This window comes from Clarias gariepinus, chromosome 2, assembly GCF_024256425.1.
Source record: "Clarias gariepinus isolate MV-2021 ecotype Netherlands chromosome 2, CGAR_prim_01v2, whole genome shotgun sequence".
In the NCBI taxonomy this organism is placed as follows: domain Eukaryota; kingdom Metazoa; phylum Chordata; class Actinopteri; order Siluriformes; family Clariidae; genus Clarias; species Clarias gariepinus.
The window spans coordinates 17,118,160-17,143,777 of NC_071101.1; the positions used below are offsets into that span (position 1 = coordinate 17,118,160).

The following is a 25,618-nucleotide window of genomic DNA, read 5'->3' on the forward strand; positions in this document are numbered from 1 at the left end:
AATACAGGGAAACATGTCCTAATCTCACATGGGCTCCAGATGCAGAAATAGAGATTAGGATTTAAAAAATAATAACAAAAAAGTGGAGTAATTTTTTAAACCCTGCTCTGTCACATTACCACCTGTCCAAGTTTCTCTCCATAGCAATATATTTTTTGAGACTAATGTATCATGTGCAAGACACAGATGAGAAAAATTGCAATGTATATGCATTATAGTTTCACAGTGTGACTTCATTAGTGGAATGGATGCACACACACACACGCAGACACACACACACGCATACAGTCTTCCACTGTTTTACTGTCTTGATCGTAAACACATCCATATTAATGTATTTTTGTACGCTGCTATTTTAATAGGCTAAAATGACATTCCCCATGCCATCCTTTAGCTGTAGCCACAGCTTGTTTGTAACCAGTTTATTTGGGATGATATGAATAAAATATGTATTTTGATGCAGTGATTGTTTCCAGTCTGCTGAAATATGTTGTGTGTCCGACACATAGCGAAGGCTACAACATGCACATACAGTATAATACGCACCGCTGTCCTTATTTCTGAGCAACACTTGTGAACGCAGTAAGGAATAGGATTGCGGTAGGAACCACAACTAATGTGTTGTTGCTGTTGTCGTACAACAATTCATCACAGACGGCTCAAAATGAACCATTAAGAGAGACTTTTCAAGCCCAATTTACACCCAGCCTGCTTGAATGGTTCACCTGGTGCTCAGTCAGGATGATTAAACAGGAAACAACTTAGTGATGAAAACAGGATTGAGAAAGCAGTGATTTTTTCACAAATGGCTTTAACCTGATCTTTACTGAGACAACAATACATGCAACACATCATTAGAAAAAGACAAAAGGGGAAGGGACTCACAATGAGGGCGTGTTCTCGGCCCATGGTGATGACCGTGCGGTTTATAGTCCTCAGCAGAGACGTCACAATGTCTTGAACATGCTTAAATATGTCTCCCTTTAATCAAGCAGGGGAAAAAAAGAAAACAAGAGATAGAATTAATTCATACAATCCAAATTTAACCATATGAAAAAAAACATAGCATACATTACTAATACACTCACACCTCTGTGAGAGCATGGTACAAATAATGCGTTAGCACGCCCTGTGTAGGTTGCCTACTGAGTGTACTAGATGACTGTATTTTGTTCTCAACTGCAGAAAATGTTGAGTTGTTAAATGTTGAAAATGTGCAATGTTTCACAAACATGTTTCAAATCACCCTTCTAAAAAGTGGCACTTTCCAAGCAGTAATTCAAGTGGTAGTGAGATTCGGGTGGTCGTTGAGACAACAAACTACTAAAAGGGGCATTTTGGATGTGACAAATGGGAAGCATTTTTCTGCCTGATGAATTGTCCTGGCAGAGGAAAAAAAAAAAGGGGGCAGGATGGGTCCAGGGCCATGGCTGGTAAGTGACATCAAATTTTAATAGCATTTCACTGAAACACAATCTCCTCCCACTAACACACACACACACAATATTCTTTTATACTCCACAGAGACACATAAAATGTTATAATTAAGACCTCAATAACACTATCATTATAGAGGAAATCATAATGGCTCAGGAAGGAATGAAGAGGGTGTGTGTGTGTGTGTGTGTGTGTGTGTGTGGTTGGGGGTGATGGGGCGTTCCTGTGCATGGTGTGTGTCTATAAGGCCCTGAAAAGATGAGTAAACTGATCTGCATTTGAAGCTCGTCTTTGTGATTCTCTGAGGCTCTGCTGACTGATGTTTCTCATCTTCTGCAATTTTTTTTTTAGATAAAGTCATTGACTGTATGCAGGAACTTCATTTCATCTCCCAGTAAAATGTATATAAGAAACATCTGTGTGTTTTAGAGAGAGAGAGAGAGAGAGAGTGAAACTTTCTAAGCCATGACATCCTATATGATCAGTATCCTCTGATAAGCTGTAAACATCTTTTGAAACGATGACGAGTCTTCCCAGACTGCGGCACTCAGTTCCAGTCATACGCATTAGCCTTGCCTCTGGCGCTTTCTCCCTCTGTTTTCGACTGTAACTTTGACCAAATGAAACCTGTTTGATCCAGACCAAGCAGCTGTCTGAGATGCTCTGTGTGACTCCATCCTGGTGAGTGGATCTGAGTTCGCTCCAGGCTTGTCACATGCAGTGTGTTCTGCACTGACAGCTAAAATCTAGCTTAACTTCAAGAACCACATCAAATTCCTTTTAAACACTGCAGCACAGAAGTGCCAGCGCTGAAATTATGGGCAGAGGATGGATGTACCGTCTCAACCCACATACCATAACAATCTGTTCAAATCGACTAGGTTGTCTTGCATGGCATTCGAGCTAATATCTGTATACTTCCACTTAGTGTATCATCCACTTAACTGTATCATCCACTTAGTTGCTGTTATTTATAATAACCAGAGAAGGATGCATCAATTATGACTGTAGCTTCAATGCTCATCACTCTGTCCTTTGATTACTTTGCCTTTTTTTCTCTCTCTCTTAGAAATTCACACTTTCCACTAGCATTTGCACTCAAAGCAAAACAGTTTAAAGATTTAAAGTATTAAACCAAACCAAAGACACAATAACCTTAAGCTTTAAAACCTTAAAACGTTATTTAAATAGCACCTTTACATAAATTAGCAGGAATGTGCTCATTAAAACAGTGATGATGTTTTATCCTATTGCATGACTGTGGCATGTTCGTGCACTGCTAACGTCCCCAGCTCAAAGGGACATGATGTCAATAATGACTGCCTTTAGCCTTTAGTCCTAATAATTAATGAGAGGATAGATTAGTCACTCTCAGCTTGATAAAATCAGCCTTTAGCACAAAGCAGCTATTCTGAGAACTGCGATCTATTCTGTTTTAAAAGAGTCTTATTTACATAAGAGTCTTATTTACATCTTATTACGTCTTATTTATTCAATTTACAAGGATATGTATGTTGTTATTTGCATCAAAGGAATGGCAATTTTAATTTTGTTGTTCTTGTTGCAATGACAATAAAAATATTCTATTCTATTCTATTCTATTCTATTCTATTCTATATAATCAGTCAAATAGCCAAAAATTACCTTTACATAAAAAAAGAGAGATTTTGGCTTGTGTAGCTTTTATTGATATTATGTCTAGGTTTCTATAATAAAGTTTGCACATGTAAGTAATTCATACACAAGGCCAAAAGGCATGCCTTTATTTACAATTATATTATTATTTTTTCTTTTTTTCAACCTACATATTTTACTCGAGGGGAAACCCTGCCCTCAATTCCATTACATTGATGCATGAATTACATCAATTTGTATGTATTATGTATTGATAGAATATAAAGTAGATACACAGACAGATACACATTATTTTTGTTAAACTGCCTCATTTGTTTAAACATAATATATAGGTAATAATAGGTAATAAGATTATAGGCAAAAATAATTTCATGTACAGTATAATGTTCACATAAGTTACATCTTGAATTCTTGAATTCATATCAGTTACTATTCAATTCAATTCAATTTTATTTGTATAGTGCTTTTAGAAATTATTTCTCTTATTAATATTAAAGAATTATTTAGGTTTGTATGAAATGTGAATTTGTATGAATCAAAATGGTCAGTTTGTCCCTGGTGAGCAAGCTGAGGAAAAACTCCCTGAGATGGTAATACTATGCATTTCTGGAAATTATTTTTACTATCAATTAAATATGAACCATGACATTGCTGTTTAGTTGCAACCCTGCAGTTTACACACACACTACCGTTCAAAAGTTTGGGGTCACTTGCAAATTTCTTTGTTTTTGTTTAGTGATTTATTTTCTACATTCTACAACAATACTGGGGATTTCAAAACTATAAAATAAAACATATGGAATTAGGTAAGTACGTAACAACAACAAAAACAACAGTTAGTTGTTATTTTAAGACACAGAGGTCAACCTTTCTGTAACAGTTCTTGCAAAAACAGTATTGTCAAGTGCATTTGCAAAATCCGTCAAGCACCATAATGAAACTGGCTCTCATGAAGACCATCCCAGGAGGGCGAGACCAAAACCTACTTCTGCCGCAGACGAGAGGTTCATTTAGAGTTATCAGCCTGAAAAATGACCCATTAACAGCACCTCAGATTAGAGGCGTTATGAAGTCTTTACAGAGCAGAAGTAGCAGACACATCTCACCATTAACTGTTCAAAAGAGATTAATGCATTTTTTGGACGCCTTCAGCATTCCTTTACAATGTAGAAAGACATAAAAATCAGGAACGATCATGGAGTTAGAAAGTGACCCCAAACTTTTGAACGGTAGTGTAAGTTTCATTTACTTTAATTTCCAGGATACACATAATGAAAGTACATATTAGACCTTAGTCATAATTTATAAAAATCACCCATAATAATTAGTAGGTAGTTACCAAACTGTTAAATAAAGTGCTATCACAATACTAATGAGCCATTACCAGGACACATGCATAAGAGACTATTAATTGAGCTAATGATCTGTTAATTCAGCTAACAATCCATTTCAATAATTTAGTTCCATTTTGTAACCCTACAGTTAAAAAACAGTAATTTTGTCTGTTTGGCCTTTTTCCCAAAAGTTATACACATCAAGTTGCTTTATGTTCAATCAGCTGTCCATGTAGGTATAGTTCCTTACATGTCTATATATTTTTAATGCAGCTATAAATCATTAGCCTAATTAACGTCACTAATGAATAAGCAGTGTCCTGTGATCATTCTATGCTTATCAGTTCACTGAATGTAAAAAGCAGTACACAGCAGATTATTAATAAGCATATACTGTTCTGTGCAAGTCTTGAGTCACCCCTCATTGCGTTATATTAAATCAAATTACATTATCTAAATTACATGAATAAAAAGGAAACAAATGTTTTACTGCGAAAGGCTGCAAAGTGCCTAAATATACAATTTCAAATTGGTTGTTTATGAAATAACCGCAGCAGCAACCTCATTTCCCCTCTCATCTGTTTCCACCACTCAGCATTCAGCATCAGCAGTATACTGATCACCAGCCTGATCATTCCTCTTTATCTGCACTTGTTTCTTACTGTTTTATCATGTTTATACTTGATTGATTGACAGGCCATGTGTGGTCTGAAACTTATCAGGTACAGGAACTGGACTGAACATACAGTAAGAGACAAAGAAGTACTTTAGAAAGCCTGGAGAACTGTTCCTCAAGAATAAATAGACAAAAATGAAAAAATACTAGAAAATCTAGCTCTTTGAAGCAAAATATAAGGAAATAAGTGGTGGCTTAAGACTTCTGCACCATGACCTTTAACTGAAAATGAAACATATTCTGAATTGATTATTTAATATTTACTTTATCACTGTCTATAGTAGTTTTATATTGTAATATATCTTTATCACATTTATATTGACCTGGAGGGAAGCCAACCTGAGAGTAAAATACAGTGGTTTGTTTGTATATTAATGGGACAGCAGACATTACCTGGTGTGCACACTTGCTAGGCTCTTACTAATCAATGTCATTCCTGAGCACTGCATCTTTTGACCAATAACACGGCAGAGCAGCTCATATCTCACCTCGTGCTTCTGTGCCAAACTAATCATATACTTACCTGCTGGAGCTGACACTTTGTCCTGTCTGTGTGTGTGTGTGTGTGTGTGTGTGTGTGTGTGTGTGTGTGTGTGTGTGTGTGTGTGTGTGTGTGTGTGTGTGTGTGTGTGTGTGTGTGTGTGTGTGTGTGTGTGTGTGCGTGCGTGCGTGCGTGCGTGCGTGTGTGTGTGTGCTGCATGCACAGCTACCTCCCACAGTCCCTTAATGACTTCTTGTCTGTTGTCTGTCTACTTATCTTAAAGAAGCAGACAGATGATGTCTAACTATTGTCACCTCAGTCTCATCCTTTCACAAAGAGAGAGTGAGAGTAAATGTCAAAGAGAATGAAGAACAAAGAGAAATCGTGACCCAAGAACAGAGGGAAAAAACACAAGCAAGAGAGAAACAAGAGACAGATGAATGTAAAGGCACTATGGTCAGTGGACAAAAAAAACTGTACTTTAAAGAAGTGGTTAGTCATTTTCAAAATCAGTAATAAATATAATAACTCTACAATGTCAGGGAGAGCTCAGTGGTTAATGCATTGGACTACGGTTGGACTATGGTTCAGAAGGTCCCAGGTTCAAATCCCATGACCACGGGGATTTGAACCTGGTCATCACAGAGCCCTTGAGCAAGTCACTTAAGCCTCAACTGTTCAGTGGTATAATGAGATAAAAATATAAGTTGCTCTGGATAAGGGCGTATGCCTAAATGCCCCAAAAAAATGTTGACATAAATATACAACATATACCATATTATGTCCCAAAAATGTAGAACTCTCAAAATAAGGAACAACTGAAAAACAATAATAAAAACATCTGACCTGTTGCTATTTATTGGCCTATGTGACCCCTTTTTTGTCTTTTTTTTTTTTTTTTTTGCTCATTCAGTTTTGTATAGTTGGTTGAAATTCAGTTCATTATACTGCTTATGTTGTGCCTAAAAAGATATGTCTCTCTATACTGCACAAACCTGAGCCCTATATGCTGTATGTTTATTATATATATATATATATATATTAGGCTTAGGATTAGGCTTAATGTTAGGATTATATTAGTCATATTAGGGTTAAGAGTTGGATGAGATCAAGCTCCACCCTCTGACATTTGGTTCTACATTGAGGACTTTTTCCAAGTTATTTTTAAAAGTATCATATCCATAATTACTACCATGCTGTTAATAGGTCATTGATGAAATCATTAAATACATTTCTACTAATTAATATAATAATACTCTGCAATGAATTGCATTGACTACACAACTAACCAATCTTTATTTTTCTTATTATATAATATACAGTATGGGGCAATAGTCCTAAACCCCCTCAGTGTCTTTATATTTTGTTTCCATTGAGACAGACATTCTTGAATTTTAATGTAGTCTTGAGGAATAGTTCTCCAGGCTTCCTAAAGGACTTTTTTTTGCCTGTACAGGAGAATGTTTTATAGTTTGTTTAGCCATACAGTAACCTATGAATTATTCAAGCATAAAAAAATCTAACTCAAACCATAAACAAGTAGACCATAAAACAGGTGCAGATGACAGCGGATGATTAGGCCAGAGATCAATATACTGGTCTTGTTGAATGCTGAGTAGTAGACAAGAGGGGAAATGAGATTGCTGCTGAGGTTGCTGCTGATGTTCCTAATAGTGAACGCTTTTAGTTTGTTAACATTTAAATATCAATTTAAGTTAGGCAGTCCGAGAATGCTGCACAATTTTTACTTTATTTTTTTGTAGAAATTTTTGTAGAAAAAAAAGTCAAAAGTCAAAAAAGACAACCATTCCATTTAATCTACAACATTTAATTTTATTTCATATTAAAAAATGATCAGTGACTTAAGACATTTGCCCAGTGCTGTATCTCGATTAATTAAGTCTGTAATAAGATATTAATAATAAGGCATGAAACAGGAAGAAAAAAATGTAAAACAAGTCACGGAAGTTGCAATGCCCTCTTTGTTGAAAAATTACAATGGGGAAAAAAGAATTTTGCTCTCAATCATTCGTCGGCAATTTTCATATTCATATTGTGTTTTACCTTGCATCAACAATTACTCTATCCTACTATTTGAAACCTAAATATCATATGTGCACACCTGCAGGCAAAATTCTGTATAAAAGAACTTTATTCTCCTCATCCTTTCTAAGTCTCTCTCTCTCTCTCTCTCTCTCTCTCTCTCTCTCAAACAGAAACATCTTTAGTGTGACAACTTAATCGGATACACTGACAGTGCACTTACACTGAAACTGGTGAAAAAAATGAACCAGTTAGCAATGGCATGCTTGTTTGCACGCTTTGGGAAAAGAGAAACACCTGCGTCCTGTCAGCTTCTAAAATATTAATTTCATCCTCTTTATTTATCTCTCGCTCCTTTCTCCAGCAACATACAAACTGTGTTCAAGCATTTTATAATTTTGTAATTAGATTGTAATTCCCTGGATTGTTACTCAAGCTGAGTGATCCATGTTAAGGCTTTAGGTTCAATAAGCTTAAGCTGCTATTCAGATATTCACTTTTTAAAACAGTATTCACATTTCATAGGAATGAGCAGCATTCAAACGCCTGTTCTGGCTAAAGTACATGATGTGTTATAGTCACTGTGGTGGTAATACCAGAGCATGATTGCGTATTATCTGTATATACAAATGTGTAGTAAGAGTACAATGCAGTTATACCAGAGGTTAAACAAATGAACAGCCCATATGACCACCAGGAGAAAGGTGAAAAACAGTTGATCCTAATAAAAATCTGAAGGAAAAGCTGATGATGCATATGGCACAATCACTTCAGGGGCTTCTTTGTTGACTTAGTATTTCTGACTATTTCTCCGAAACATGGTGATCTATAATGGTTTTATATTGTAATAATGAATAAGTTTAGTGCTTAAGATTCTGAGCTAGTGACCAGAAAATTCAGAGTTCTTAGCAGTGCCAGAAATCTGCTCATGCAAGATTGAGCGAGATGATTAATGCTCATCTAATCATTCAGTTTGCTTGGTTTCTGTCATAGCTGTAAGCTGATTTGTGTAAAAGCATTTGTTAAATTGTATGTCATAAGCGATTTAGTTAAAAAAAAAAAAAAAGAAAGAAATCTCAAGAGCGAACGGATGGGGTCCTCTAACAGCCAAGTAACTTCCACTTACAGCAGTGTGAAGCCAAGGTCACGCCATGGTGGTTTGAATGGGTAGATACAGTAGATATACTAATAGATCTAAAGTCGCAAAGGCTAAAGGCACTCTAGAAGCCACAGGATTAAGATCAGGACAAATTGTTTGAGGTTATAAGACATAAAATCTGAACAGTAAGCTATATATTATTTATTTATTTATTTATATTGATTACTTTGCAGTGGGCTTTTGCTCTCATGTTCCTTTAGGGTCATGTAGTCTCATGGTAGCGTCAATCAACCGTGTAGAAGGGAAAAGAGAGAGAGAGAAAGAGAGAGGAAGCGAGAGAGTGCACAACCTCTTTGGGCCTCTCTGTTGATGCCTGTTTTTATTAGAAATCTGAAATGCTTCCAGAATCCAGTTATAGAAGGGAGCGAAGAAGAGGAGCAAAGTGCCGAGGAAAAAAAAGAGAGAGAAGTGTGACCTTGTGACACTTCTCTTTCCTCTTCTGGTCATCTTCCTTTGTCCCCCACCCATTACTCACTGTCTGTGTCTGGCCCCTATGACCTTTCGTTTACACTTCCTCCACACGATCTTTATTTTACTACCCCTACAACCTTATTTTCCTTCGACTTCCAGTCTTCCTAATTGCCTTAAACATTGGCTGATAATAATGAAAATAAATAAAAACGGTGTGGTCCATGTCATGCCAACTAACTTAAACTTATATAAACAGCTACTTTTGGGGTAACATACTTGGAGGAGCCGTCTTTTTGCACAGAAAAATTGGCAAAGAGAAACCAGCGGGTTGGTAGGAAGTGGGTTATCTACTTATATAATCTGATATAGCATACTGCACAGAATAGAGAAATTGAATTTGGATCATATTTAATACATTTTGAGGAACAATGCAATCTCCATGAATACAGTTTTAATGCATTCACAAAACAGAAGCACATCACTAACATTGCTCGTTGCATGGCTTATGATTTAAAATGTGATTTTTTTTAAATGCGAAAAAATTATATATAAGACAATTAAAGTATGAGTGATTTAACATAAAAAAATGAATTGCTTGTGTCTGTTTGCCAATTCTGTCTCTTTTCCGCCCCTTTCTCTTACACCATTTAAGTCTTTTCTGTGCTTATCTTCTTGCACATTGCATTATCTCCTTATTTGTCGCTTATCTTTGCTCTCAGTCTGTCTCTCTGCAGGTTCTGTTCTAATCTGTAAACCATGTGATAGGCGAATGGGATTTAAGTGGTGATAAAACTCATCTCTGTTGCTTTACAAGTATGAAGACAGCATCATTTCATTCTATCTCTGTTCTTAGGTTCTTGAGAGCTTTCCTAAGAGCAGCAGAACAGTTACTAGGATGAGAAGAGCTGGCAGTAGAACACTGTGTAACTCTCTGTACGTTCACCTTCTTCATCACCTGGTTGGAACAAAGGCACCAAATCTCTGCTCTTCAAATTCTACTTGTAATCACTCATTTTGACCCATTTATCTCTCTTCCCTCTGTTCTATCTGAGATCATACAGTATTCAGAGTTCAAGCTTCAATCCATCCGGGCCATCAAGGTAAATCAAGCTGAAGTATAATACACTGACTTTGAAGAATGAGCTCCGCACCGGCCCACCCACTATGTGTGTGTGCGTGTGTGTTTGAAAGAAAGTGTGTGTGTATGAGAAAAGAGACAGAGAGAAAGAGAGAGAGAGGGAGAGCAAGAGAGAGACCGAATAGCTATATTCATATCAGCATTAAAAATGAACAAGGCTCTCAGTTTCAAATCAATAATCTTGTCGTAAACCCCCACTCTCCATTCAGCACTAAGCAATAGATGTCCTCTTGTCCCAGGACATTAAGCAAGATAATCATAAAAGTAAAGGAGCATACATTGTGTTCACCTGCATGATTTGCTATATAAATAATATTAATGGTTGTCATGTATTTCATTTTAACGAAACACAAATCCCCTTCCCATGGTTGCTTTCCCTCCTAGTAAATCTTACTGCTCGAAAAGAGGAAATGGTGCGTATTTATGATTATAAATAGCCTTTTTTTTTTACCTACAAAAATTTCTCCAAAAAAAAACTAGGACTAATTGTGTAGCATTCTCACACTACCGAACTTAAATTGATATTTTAATGTTAGCAAACTAAATGCGTTTATTAATAGGAACAAGACTAACACAAGAACTTAAAACCAAGAACTAAATATTTAGGCAGCATGGTGGCTTAGTGGTTTCTACTGTCCCCTTGCGCCTCCAGGGTCTGGATTAGATTCATGGACAGGTTCGATTGCCGTCTCTGTGTGCATGGAGTTTGCATGTTCTCCTCGTACCTGGTGGGTTTTCTTCGGGTACTCCGGTTTCGTCCCACAGGCCAAAGACATGCAGATTAGACTAATTGGCGTTCCCAAATTGCCTGTCTTTGTGAATGTGTGTGTAAGTGTGTGTGTGTATGTGTGCCCCCTCCCCACCCTGTATACAAGATTAAGTGGTATAGATGATGAGTGAGTGAGTAAATGAATAATTTGTAGAAAACTGAATAAACATTTTCAACATTTTCACTCACTTTATTTACATTTAAACACTGGTGCATTTAAGGTCTGGTGGCTTGTATGCAATTGATCAGTCATTAAGTTAAACAATGTCATGAATGCACAGTGATTAGTATAATGTATCGTTAATAAGGCTTGTGATTGGCTCTTACCACGTCTCTGCGGCTGAGCACCTCCAGGATATTGTTGAGAAGCTCGACGCTGTTTCTCCTCTCGTCGTGTGGACCATCCCCAAAACCAGACAACGCTGCACTTAACTCCTTCAGCATCATGGGTAACAGGATATCACGACAATCTGGAAATGACATCATGGTGAAACATTTGAAAAATGAGAGACCAAGTACAGATACGCAAACTGTGCGTTCTGAAAATGTTCCCATGGGAATATACATGATGTATGGCATTGAACGACATGCAAGTCCTGCTTCACTATACAGTATGATGATCCTGCATTTCAATGTCTTTTCTCCTGTGTTTTGAGATTTCTTGTCTGTGTGTCTGTGTGTGAATGATGGAGTGACCCTCACCCTCTCAGTGGAAACTTGAAGGTGCATGTATTACTAATGAGCATCTAACCAGCCAGAAGCTAAACGAGATTTTAATGTGCTGACTGTGCCTTGCAAGAGCGATGTGGAGGTGAGACAGACGCATACATCCTCAGGTAGTGTATGTGTCTGCCTTGTGCTCAGACAGAGATGGATACACACACTCTTTCTGGCAATATCCATCCTCAGTCAGTGAATAACCAGAGCTTATCAGACTTCACAGTGCATGAATTATGAATACAGAATGAAAATTGACACTGCCTAGACAAAAAAGAGAGCAGTTTCAGGAGGGCCTGCATCAAGCAATGTTAACATCTAAGCTGAAGTTACTGGAACAGAGTTAAGAACTGTCCAACATATTATTAGGACCTAAATGGATAGTACTAAGCTATCAACTTCATATAAGAAAATCACAGTTATGTCCAGTTGTGAAAGTAAGAGCATTTCTATAGACCATGTGATGAGAACTAACAGGATTAGAACTAAACAGCTGTAGACATAAGAAAAACAGTTTTTAGAAAAAAGAAAAAAAAATGCTATTGTCCATTAAGTTTGAATTTTGGATCAAAGAAAAAGGGTCCAGTCTGATCCTACTCCAGCATGATGGTAGAAAAGGAAGCACATAAAACGATGCACCCATCCTGCACGGTAGCCACTATACAAGCCTCTGGAGGCAATGCTATAGCCTGTGGTTGTTTCAGTTGGTCAGGTCTAAGCTCAGCAACATTATGTGGCAATAAAATGAATCAACTGAAGATCTGAATGTACTGAATGGCCAGGTTATCACATCTATGATTTTCCTCCCTAATAGCACAACCATATTTCAGGAGAAAAGTGGTCCTGGGAGCACGAGGAATCATTTTGACACATGCACTGACCACCACATTGCATTGTAATCAAAGTTAATGGCAAGGAAATAAAATATTTTAAGCAAATAAAATATTTTTTTTTTTGCCTAGGCAGCGTATGTTGTTACCCACTATACTCATAGGAGCTGGTAGGGGGTCCATTATAAAAGCCTTTAACATAACTTAATAATAAGCTAGAACGTGGGGACGTTAAGGGATTTCTAACCAGAAATGAGAAGAAAAAAATGTTTGTATAGCATTCCTAACAAAACACCTTGGCACAAAGCAGCTTCACAATAATGAAGAGGTACGTATTAAAAAGCACTAAAATCAAAGGAGAGATAAACATAGAGAGGAACCAAACTGTAAAGGAAATGCACACTTTTACCGGAGGCCTTGTATAATTGGATTACGAATTATTGCAGGTGTAAAAGAAGAAAGTCTATCAGTAATGTTTTTTTTTTTTTATGTTTGCAGTGAGCATACTGTGAACAAGAGCCCTAAGATAAACACATAACTGTCCTTCTGATTACAGCAGCAGTTAATAAGTACTGTACACATCTTCAGTTTCCATGTGGGATTATCCACTGAACTGAAAAGTGCACATTTGTAGAGTTGTGCAAAAAGCTCCAAGCAGAAGTAGAGCACCAGGAACAACTGTGCAAGCTGAACGGTGGTATGGGTAAATTATTGCTAAGACATATATTTAAACAGTAAAAAGTGACACATTTTGTATTACTCACGGTTAGAGATTCAAAAGTTTGGTATTACAAAATTATTAATAAATTAGAAATGACTCAGACCTAAATCACATAGTAATGGTGTAGATGTCGTTTGAGGATATATTGCTGTCTAATGGCTTCATGCAGAGAATTATTAAGAAATATGGTGGTGTACAAGGACCTGAGTAATAAAAAATGTTTGTTGCCAAACAAACGCTATTTGGCAAAATCGAAAAATATAAGATGTGTGTTTTTAAAAAAATATTTATTTAAATATTTTAAAACTACATAGTGGCACAGTAGCTCAGAGATTATCACTATCGCCTTATACCTTCAGGGCTGGGAGTTCAAACGCTTGGGGATTTCCGTGTACTCCTGTTTCCTCCCACAGTCCAAAGACATGTGGTTTTGGCTGATTGCAGATAGTGTATAATTGGGTGTGTGAGTGTACTGTACATTATGTGTACTTGTGCAGGTCTGTGCAGGGTGTACCAGGTCTTGTGGCCTATGTTTCTGGAATAAGAAACATAGGCCACAAGGCCTGGTACACCTTACAGGAAATAAGTAGTATATACAATGAATGTTAAACCTACAAACTTAAAAGCGGATGTGGTTTTGGAAGAATAAAACACTTTGGATTCTTAGGGCCTAAACTAGTCAACGATAACTCAGTTGCACCGCATTGTATTTTTTTCCTTTAACCAAATGTCTTTCGGGTTTTTTTCCTCACTTAAACGACCTTTCGTACAAATCTTCCAGATTAGTACACAGAATATAAATCTAAGCATTAGCCTGTGGTACTCAGTCTGAGACATGGTTTTAGCTTAAATCCATTTGATGATTTTCTTGCATGCTCCATGAAACCCAGATTGCTTTGGACAAGGACATCACTAGTTTTATCTTTATAAAAGATGCTTAATTACACACTTGTGTTTTCCTGACCTGTTTGTGTTTGATTATAAATCTCTTGTTTTATGCACTGGAACAGCACCCTGGCAGCTGTATACAGACACGATGGTAGTGCTGTTCACCTAGCAGTGACGGTATTAAAACATGGAGAGTGCAAACCTGAGAGTGAAATACACTCCTCATATAAAATACAATTAAGCAAATGACACTCATGATTTCAAATGCTGCTGGTAGTTTAAAAGGCTCAAAGTAATTTCCACATCAAAACCAGAGTGTATAGAGCAACAAACAGTAAATGCTTCATTCAAAGAATTTATTAAGTCTTAGGTTGTCTACAGTATATATGCATTTATTGTTTTATTATGAGATTTTTCACTTAAACCATTTAATCCCCACTGAGGTCTAATAGTTATAGTGTGTGTCATAGTATAGTACGTCTGGGATTCTGGGATTAAAGTCCCACTGAGTAAATCAATGAGAAAGAAGTAAGACAGACAAGAGCAATTTGAAGCAAGACACCTAAATTATGATGCAGTGTGCTACTCAAGCGCAATTCCTTTCTCTTTCCTGTAACCTTTATCTTCTACAGCCAGCCAGTGAGACATCAAGACTTCAAGATTTCCCAAGACCACTGTGGTTGAAGTTGAATAACCCTGAACCCAAGTGCCATTTTACACCACCTCTAGGGCCACATCGGGTTAATTACTTTGCTCAAGGGCACAAAGGTGGAGATCACGGAGGTGACGGCAGAAACCTATGTCCACATCTCCTAGTGAGATTTTTCCGCCACTGGTATGAAGCCTTGGCACCACATCTGTTCACATCAGCAACAGCTGTTCGCTTTTTATATATACTGTATATATATGGCAATGTGATTACTTCTTGCTGTCAGCAGTGAGTCACTACATGATAGGGAAAATGCCAGACCTGGAGGTGATGGTTATACCTATAGCATTTGGCATTTCACAAGACTTCAACCACTGCTGACCTCATGATGAGTGCCAGAAAATGTGTGAAAGAAATTTAATGGAACTTTAAAGGAAAATAATGTAATGAAATTGAGATCCAAAGACAGGTAGACACAAAGTGCAAGAGCAATCTGCTAACAGCCTTATTTTTTAAGTGCATTTTATTGAACTATTACTTTTATAAATACTGTGGAAATATATAGAGACAAGGAGATAGATAAAAGGAATGTCTGACAGAAACTTTGGTGGAATTTATGTTCATCTTCCAAGCGCCCTTCACTGGGCAGGAAAACACAGTGGAATCTGGTGCTAAATGCAATAACCATAAACACTGATGTATTTTTGCCAGTTTTTGAAAATAACTAATAAAAACGTATTTAATGAGATGCATATGAAACCAAATACATATGAAGAAATTAAATGGCCCTATAGATTTACTTTTTGTAATACAATTGCTGTCATTATAAACTGGAAAACGGTTTGGCCCCCTTTAACTACTTTTATGTAAAGAATCAATTAATAGCTCGGTATTATTTAGGACGCTTTCACACTAGACATGATTGTGTCATACCATGCCCAAGTACAATTACTCCTAACTCCCAACTCCCTAGTGCCTAGCTTTCACATTAGTACGGTAAGTCCCTGAATTACGAACGAGTTTTATTTCAGGATTTATAAGTCGGATTTGTTCTTAAGTCCGACAAAGTGAGTGTTTTACAGTTTTGACACTAATATACAATGTAAAGCATAAAAAAAAAACGAATACACAGGTTTGGTGTATTTCACTCTCTTTCCGTGTTTTGTTCGCGTCTACAAATGTTTGTAGAACTGCGAGCTGTTCTTATCTGTGGAAATTTGTAGCTCGAATATTTGTAACCTAAGCACACTTGCACAACTATACTCTCCAATAAAGTAAATGGCAGTATGCACTCATTGTTTGAAATCCTCCAATAAATACAAAAAAGCAGAAGAGTACAAGAAAGTTGACCTCCACACTATGCCTAATGTTATTGATGTTTCATATAAAATGTTATAAATCATTTTTGGATGCCTTCCTACTCCAGTTTAGAGAATACGATCAGACAAGTGCTGCACACACTTCTGTGTTTAAGTATGGTCGGCCATCATCTTTGATACAAATGGTGCACTCAGGAATCGTTATAACTGATGTAATAAATGCTTTTGTGATAACTTAAACACTGTCTGCCAGCTAACGCAAGGTCATATTACCAACAAATTCAAACGAATGGGAATGCATCTCTCTGACTACTGCAGATTCTGGGAGGTATAGTTTTGTGTACATGATTTGGAAGTGTGGTAAAATAGAGTGTCACAGTGATCCTATACTTTACCCTGTAAACCTTTTTATCAGACACTTGCAAGCTGGGTATAGTGATTTTCTGCCTACAAGGACTTGGTCCATTTGCACTGCCAGTGAGACCACATGCATTCTTCATTTTTTCCAAGCAAATAAAATCCCAAAAGTGCAACATTGTCAATATACAGAACCATGGGGGATTGGGACAGCCGGAGTTTACAACATTACAACATAGCTTAATGAAAAAAGTGACAGAAAACAGTGGGGCAATAAACAAACAGTGTGTGCACCTATTTTCTGGTTAGAGTATTACTACCGTACTAATAGTTTGTTTTTCTAGGTTGCATGTGGATTAAGATTTCACTGCAGAGTGTTGAGAAAGAGAGAGAGAGAGAGAGAGAGAGGCAGCATACACCAAGCAGAACTTAATGCTCGGACTTGTGTTTTTATGTTCTTTTTTACACAGCTGGTGTGGGCTATAGTTGCTGCTTTAGAAATACTGTATGTCTGGTGAAAACTGTCCTTCTGAGCGGCAGTAATACACAGTAATCTTTCAAGTTTTATGTGGATGCAGTGCGGTGGACAAGAGGAAAGATGGTCGATTGGGGGGATGGGCTTTGAGGGATGGTTGGGTCACAATATGGCTGACACCCGTATACAAAATAAGAGAAAGAGAGAGAGATAGGTGCTGACATACTTATTTTAAAAGAAAGCAAGGTTCATGGTGATATCAAGAGACAAAGAGAGGAAAAAAGTGAAAGACAAAGAGAGAGATAACGTCTGATACATTGTTTAAGGTGACTAAGGGGTTCACTACCAAGTCCGTATATTAAGGGCAGCACTTTTTCCCATCACAGCAAAAAAAAAATGGCAGTAAAAATTAGCCACCAAGCACTTTCTCAAGGCCACACACCATAAAAACAACAGCGTCATGACCTGCATAATGACTGCTCTAAGCCACATCAAGTGTGTGTATGTGTTTATTTGTGTGTGCGGGCACAAGCATGTCCATAATTCTGTTCCTACAAGTATCCACAGTGCTGCAGTATTTCCGAAATGTTAAATGTTTATTTCAGAACTCTTCGTAGGTAAGGACCTTGTCAGTGCCTAAAGTATTAACTAACACGCAGAGACTGCAACTTGGGTACCCGTGACCTCGGCCACACGTATAGAAAGACAGGCATTGAGTCACTGGGCAGATGAGTGAGGCCACGTGTTACTGTGGCAATCATAATTCAGCCCGTTCCCTTCGCTGAAGAAATTGCTCACTCATTTTTCATCCTCGGATTCATCTTGGAGAGCTAACGATAAAGTATTCCACTCTGTAATGGAATGCCATTTCAATTACTTAGGCAGCCCAAATAAGATCCGGATGTCACTACAGAGAAACGAGGGAAAAGGAAAAGGGAAAAGCTCTACTGTATATGTGTGCATAGAAGTTTATTTGAGAAAAACAAAAGTTTGTGAGGACCGTATCAGCTACAGCAAAACTGTAATATTATAGTGCACATAAATCAAAAGACATATACACATGACATCTACAGAACCATTTGCATTCAAAAGCTCCTAATAAAGCACAATCACAGACAGCTGGTGTCATTGTGAGCACATAAACTATGAAAATGCAGGGTGTGTTTAATGCTTTTAGCCCAGCAGGATGATCACAGTTGAGACCAGCCCTTGGCAAGAGTAACCATAACAACAGCCACATTAGGGCCATGGATAGAAACTTTAATTCACTTTCGGTGCATAGGAATTAGTCAGATGAGCGTCATCTTGGCATGTATGAGTATGCGAGCGTGTGTGCATTCAAGTCTATTCATTATTTTAATGTGCAAGGAAAGGACAGTGTTTGTGGATATTTGTCTGTGGTGCTCTGTGTATATGCATATATGTTCAAGAGCAAGTGATGTATTGCTGAGGTGATGCAATGCCAGTTTAATAATGGTGTTTTTCATTTCCCTTTTCCAGAGTAACATACTACAGTACTTTACCTAATTCACTCTAAAACACTCAATGTTTCCATATGCAGACCCAACAGGAAGTGATGGCATACTGTAGGTGCAAATATTAATTATTATCTTAATTAATTAAGATAAAATAAAAAAAATAAAAATAAAATAAAATATATTTGCATCTCTCTGAGATGTCGCTTTATAGTGAAACTATTACTTCAATTAATGGTAAAAAAAAGTTGATATATCCACTTTATTTCTATGGTTTACTTTAACGCAATTGAAAAGAAATACAGTTTAGACCTTGACTGCATTTTTTTTAGTACAGCGTACTGCGACCCAATAGTGGATATGGCACAGTGGGGTTAATACAGTTTTCAATATACTCTAAATGTGCTCTACCAAAAAGTTGAGCATAATGTTAAAGGTTTAAATAGCAATTTGGACAAGACCATGATTAGATTCTACTGTTTTTATAATCAGTGACAAGGCTAAAACTTTTGATTTAAAATATGTAATCTACAGTATGACCATTGAGCTGTAGTGGATGCTGGGAGCTGTAGTCCAGATCCTTCCTAATTCCTATTAAATGGGATTGGATTGCACTAAATTTAATTTTAATTCATATCTTTAAATGTTGATGAGAAAAAATATCTTTAGACAAAAAATAATAATTTGTCCAACTTTAGGCATATAACACAGCAGCAAACTTCACCAACTCGCCTTTATCATTATTTGTTTACAAATGGTGTCCACTTAAAAAAGGGTTGATGTTGAAAAGCTTCATGATCATCCCTTTCTGCTCCGAAAGGTTGTGCTTCATAGAAAGCTTTTCCTTTCTTTAGAATAAGTGTGCCATTGTTGTGTTCATCATGCAGATCAGTTTAGACGCATGACCTGTGTACATTACTGTCACACATACAACACAATACAGTAACAAGATAATAAGATTGTTGTAGCAGAAAAAAAATGACTTTGGAAATTAATAATACAGAATGCCATTAAAGTCACAGTATTGACTCACACTGTACTGTGTCAACAGCTAATAAGAATTTTTTTTTAAATCAGATAATTGATAAACCAGATAAATATCAGACAACTGAAAATATCCTGTATTCCATCAGCTCTCACTGAAGTTTCTTCAACTCTTCAATGAAATCTGTGACCAGTTACATATGTCACCCTCACCAAACAGAACTGTCTCGCTCATTCCCTGGTTATGCAAAATAAAAAAATCAGAAAATCTTTCACAGCTCAGTGACATAACTTCATAATTGCTTTTTAATGCTTTAATGATCTCAGCCTGTCAGATATTAGTGTGCAACAGTAGAATAATCCAAGTTAATTGCCCCATATTATATTCATGAATCTAATTTCATTTCGAGTGGAAATTAAATAAGCACCTGTCAAATGCATCTGTGTGAGATAATGACATGCAGCAGTGTACATGCAACCATGATCCCACAATCATATTGGATATACTTATAAATGACACTTTTGATGATGGGACATGAATTTGTGGTGTTTATAAATTTATGATGCTGCATGGCCTTAATACAGACTGTAAAACTTTTGAAAGTAACTTCAAGATGACGATTATAATTTCAGATATTTAAAAATAATCTCCTGTTTAAAAGGTACTAACGGTAACTGAGTCCTGTCAGGTGATGGAATTTCCCTCCTGCCTGCAATTTACCTTCGTTCGAACTCACCTGTCACATCACTCATTCCCATCACCCGCCTCTCTCCACCCCTTCCATCTAACACCTTAGGGATTAAGCATGTATTGGTTGCTGCTGATAGGCTGACCGGACTATTACTGGGTATAAATGTCCCGCTCCCATCTCGCTCATCTCTGATGACATACCGCAAAATGGAGCCTTGCCTCGGCCTAAAACGGCAGACAATTTTCAATTAAAATGTCTGTCAATGTGGCCTCGCATGGGAGCAATATAAATAAACAAGCACATGAATAAATAAATGAGCAAACGGAGAGCAACACAGGGAGGTGCATGCAAGGGTTTGGAATGCCGTGATGGCTTTTGGCCAAGCACCAGGAGCCAAAGAGCACATTTTCGTTAGACTATTTATATTAGAGTCCCGTATGGTGCAAGCAGGTGGTGATATGGCATATGGGACTGCGTTATTTACTGTCAGATGCATAAATCAAGAACAGTCTGGAACCCGGGAGGTGAGTGCTCTTGGAGTTTTTGAAAAGAAGAAAAACAGCATTTTGATAAGCTGATCTTTATCATATCCCAAAGGAGTTGATATCCTCAGGGGAACGTTTAGGCCTGTGGATTCCTGGGAACTAAAAAATGCACGTCTATAATTTACCCAGCAGCTAAGACTTCAGGGTTGCTGATAAGCTTCTAGCATAAATTAGGAACTGACAGTGGAATCAGCCAATCATGTTTTGATTCCTAGTTTATTACGCCAAAATATATCACGCTGTAGCCTCTCAAATGCCATCCAAAATACATGTCAGCAACTGGGTGCAATATCCCAACCACATGGGCTAATATAGCCTATAACCACACATTCTACTACTGTATGTAAAAAAAAATACAACAAGTTCATTTTACTCTACTTCTCTCCCCGTATATATCAACTTGTGGCGAAATGTAATAAAACTGGCTTATACATGAACAAGCTTCCAAACAGTGACTTGTTCTACATTTCCTCAATTTGAAGTGTCACTGCACTGCTATATAAAACCTTGCACAGCCTTTTGCTGAGTGCCAACATTTGTTTACTTCTGCACTATTCAACTTCATCAGTGTGGTTGTGTAGGATGGATGGGGTGGCTATAAAGGTACCAATTCTTTTCTTAAAAAAAAAAAAGTTAATATTTAGCTTACTGTCATTTTTTTGGAGGTTTACAGTACTGAGAAATTCTGCAGGGTGTTTTTTTTACAGTTGTTTTTTTCTGGTCAATTTGCAATATTTATATGCTGCAGTAAAACTAAGATTTCCTACCTGGGATTAATAAAGTGTTACATTGTCATAATTAGCAGAAGTTATTGCTTAATTCGTCTAACAAAATTCTGCATTTTTTCCTGGCTGGATATGTAATGTTTTGATATTTTTGAAGCCAGAGATTTCCCATTGGTGATTATAAATTGTTGTTAAAATGTAGTTGCCAATTGTGTGCTGTTTTTTGTCCAAAGTGTAATAATTTCACTTAAACTCATTTCTATAACTAAAAAAAAGATCTTGACAGAGAGAAAAGGAAAAGCAAGAAGATGCAATACAGAACAGGTAAATAGAGGTCGCGTTTGAGTAAGATAAAAATCAAAGAACAGTGAGGGACTAAAAAAAAACTTTTTGTAGACAGACTGAGAGAGGTGGAGGTAGATTTGGAGGAAAACACATAAATATGGCAGAATGATCAAAAAAACAGAAAAACTGAGAAACGGAACAACTACAAAGTACAAGAGGAACACATCTGAAATGGAGATTTTTACTCAGGGTATTAATCAGAGGAAACATCACTGCCAAGGGTCAACGTCTACACAGGAGAACATTTGGCACTGTGCAAGACGTGTGGGCTTTCGAATGTCTTCTTTACAGTATCAGATCATTATAAAGCACCTAAAGCACATACACAGACTCCAAAGCGGGGTTTTTTAGTATGATTGCCATCTCCAGCTCTGTGTTGTCTGGGTAAACACACATAATCAAGCTCAAATCACCGTTTCTCAGCTTATTTAAGAGATTAAATAGGTTGCAAAGTAGAACCTGAGCCTCAAAATAGTTTTATGGTTAGAACAAGAAGCTTGGTTCCTTAGATATTATGTCATATTAGTTAGCCATTGGTCATTACGTGCGAGGTCTGTACTTATTTATGAGCATGACCACAAACCTTTTAAATATCCCATAGTCTCGGCATGTTAGCCTGAAACCTAGTGTTAAAAGTGAAAATTTAAAATGTTTCTAAATATGACATAAAAATTAAGTTGCATGTAGTTGTAGTTATTTTTAGCAGAAACAAAATGCTTGTATCATGTACTGTATTAGTTTTGTATGAGTTTAATTAGACATCCCAAATTAGCAAGTATGACTTAAATCTCCTCAACAATTCTGACAACTTAAGCTGAGTACTTAAGTACTGATGATTCTGGATGTATAAATCAGATTACTAAAATTCCTAGTAGTGAAGAATATAATTAAGCAATATAAAAATACAAGAGGGTGTGCTGTTGTACTAAATATCAGCATGCAAGCTGAGTGCAAAGGGGTTAAAGACAGATTTGGGGTTCAGCCAATTAACCAACTCGGATGGCAATTCAGAATGACAACAGAAAGTAACATTACCAGATATGTTTTCTTGCTGAAAGTGCTTACATGACTGGTTTTCAATTTAATTAAATGGATCATAGATTATTTTATTATATAGCTAAATAAATATTTATTTATTACATAACTATTATGGAAATTTGTAGGAAATGTGTGAGAAGAAGATGGTGAAGGTGGCAAGGGAAAACTCTCTGAGATACAATAGGAAGAACCCTGGAGAGGAACCAGACACAAGTGGAAACCCATCCTCATTTAGGTGATATCAGATAGCAGGGATTGTTTTGCAGTCATACTGTGTGCTATTATAGAAGGCTGGAAGTTTAATATAACAGAAGATGTGCTTATAGTAAGTTAATATGGAGTCCAGTTTAGAATGGGGGTTTTGGCCGGCATCTGCTCTCCCCTCTTTCCAGTAATGCAGACCATACTGACCAACTTAGACCCATGCTGGGAATCGACAGTTAGTGTAATTAATGGTTAATAGTACACCTGTGACAAAGAATGATACATACTGTACAGTTAAATGTCTCAGTGCTGTTACGTTCTATATCACCATTCATCAAATTTACTCGGTCGGAACTAATCGTTATATTACTGAAAATCTTTTATGAGACCTTGTAGCTGGAAAAAGATGTGAAAAAAAATCAACCATCGTTTCAGCAGAAATTAATTTTGTGCGCAAGCTTGTTTTTGTCTTAAGAGAAAATGACCTTAAGCACTGTCATTTTTAAACCTTATTTCAACAACGAGATGTAGGTTAATAAAAATGGAATTGCTTGTGCCATTCAATATTTCCATTATTCATTTATTCATCAATATGATTCTGGTTATCAAACAGATGGACTTTGGGAGGAAACCCACCAAGCCAACTTGCCCAGAGGAATTCAAACCTTCGACCCTGAAGGTGCGAGGTCACAGTGCTAACCACTACGCCACCATGAGGGTTCCATTATAATAAGTAATGTGTTAATTGTTAAAACTTAATTGTTACATTTTTCCAACAGTAAATCTATTAGCGTATAATATATGAACTCAAAGGTACACCTGTAGTCTGTAAACTACAAAAAGACAATATTGGCAGCCGCAAATGCTCAAATCAACATCACGTTCATACAGAATACATACAGCCCTGGTTAACTGCAACCCTATGAGCAGTGGATTAGAGGATGAAATGCACTGTTTGCTGTCTTCGATGTGTGGCAAGGTGTAGGGTCTTTAGTTTCATTAAAGAGCTTTAATGAGGACTTTCTCTTCATTAAAGAGGAGTGTGGCCTGCCAAACCGAACTGCTGAGCAAGGAGCAGCAGAGTACTGCTTTCACTCACTCCGGGTTTTTCAGCGGTGTCAATCACAAAGTGTGAAGCAAATACACACAGGCACACACTCATGGCTGTGCGCCCAACGTCTCCATTATTAATCCCTGGCGGATGTTTCACAACTAGAGTCATCACGCTCTTTATTAAAACTCACGCGCACACCATTCATCACCTATTAGCATCTATTTAACAGGCTATTAGACAGGACCAAGCCAGGGGCCACTGTTTACCTAAGCATAATCATCCAGCTCAAAGAGGAAAGGAACAGCGACAACTCATTGCAAACATGATGAAAAGAATGATGGCATGAAAATAGTCAAATCGAGCAAAGAGTAGACTGGAGGCACTTGTGAGGGGGAGGGGGAATGAGAGGAAGACAGAAAGGCTCAGGGAGAAAATTAAGGGTTAATGGGGTCAGCCATGCAATGACATACGGAAAGGTGGAGGAGAAAATAAGGAGGACGAGGCAGGAATTGACAGAGTTGATGAGACGGATGTTTAGAGGCTCACCTTTCCTCCTGAAAAGGCGACTGCTGACGATTTCAGTCATGGAAGCAACCTTCTGCTTCTGGAGCTTCTCTGGGGGAATACAGGTGTAGAAGTCAAACAGCAGCTTGCTGTGGAGGAAAATAGAGGGAAGTAATGGTTACCACTCAGAATGTCATTTCAAATTCCAACCTCTATGTTCTGTTTAGCAGGTCACAGTGAAGTAGTGCATTGATCCATACCACCAGCCTTTAAGAACTTTAATACTGTGATATAACATTAATACTGTAACATTAATATACATTTTATTTATACAATATTTCATTTATTTCTTTATTTATACAAATGAGATAAAGCAGAGATTTCTGTCAAACATCAAAAATCTAGGTCAAGTTAGAAAAGGAACGCTGGGAACATTGTAATGCTGTTGTCCGGCTGTATATCGATGTGCTGTGCATCGATCATCAATCGGAGAGCAAGTCTTGCATGCTGTCTCCGCAGGCCTAAAGGAACCTCGTGATTGCACATTATTGATCATGTGAATAAGGATATAATTGGTCTCTGTTTGTGTATGGTGATAACAGAGCAACTAAACAAAAAAAAAAAACAAATACGACGAAGGCTTTATACCCTGCAAACGTTTCACAGCCAGGGGGACTCTGTGTGCTGCCAAAAACAAGCTAAGTGGACTAACCAAATGTCAGCGTGCTAGCACACAGATTCCCCGAGAAACAACCCTGGCCCAACACGATCTTAATTAGGTGGCAATAGCATTGATTAATAAATCATTGTTTAAGTTAACACTAAACTGAACTATGTGTGTGTGTGTGTGTGTGTGTGTGTGTGTGTGTGTGCGTGCGTGCATGTGTGTTGAGCAATAAGGTAAAAAATTCCACTTGGATGTATGTGTTTGTGAGAGAAACAGGTGGGACATTAATCATGCATGCATGTCTTGTCTAGTGTCAAAGGGCAAACAGCATTTTTTTTTATCCCTT

The 25,618-nt window shown here is 37.3% G+C and overlaps 1 protein-coding gene across 1 annotated transcript in view; it reads right to left on the minus strand.

Moving 5' to 3' along the window:
• The window catches only part of LOC128544493 (dedicator of cytokinesis protein 2), a 134,609-nt gene that overhangs the window by 70,212 nt on the left and 38,779 nt on the right, over positions 1 to 25,618 (minus strand). The window contains exons 24-26 of the mRNA XM_053514644.1: positions 24,648 to 24,754; positions 11,411 to 11,553; positions 886 to 981 (exon numbers count right to left, since the gene is read on the minus strand). Coding sequence (XP_053370619.1) covers positions 886 to 981; positions 11,411 to 11,553; positions 24,648 to 24,754 — 346 coding nt within the window. The remainder of the gene's footprint in view (positions 1 to 885; positions 982 to 11,410; positions 11,554 to 24,647; positions 24,755 to 25,618) is intronic.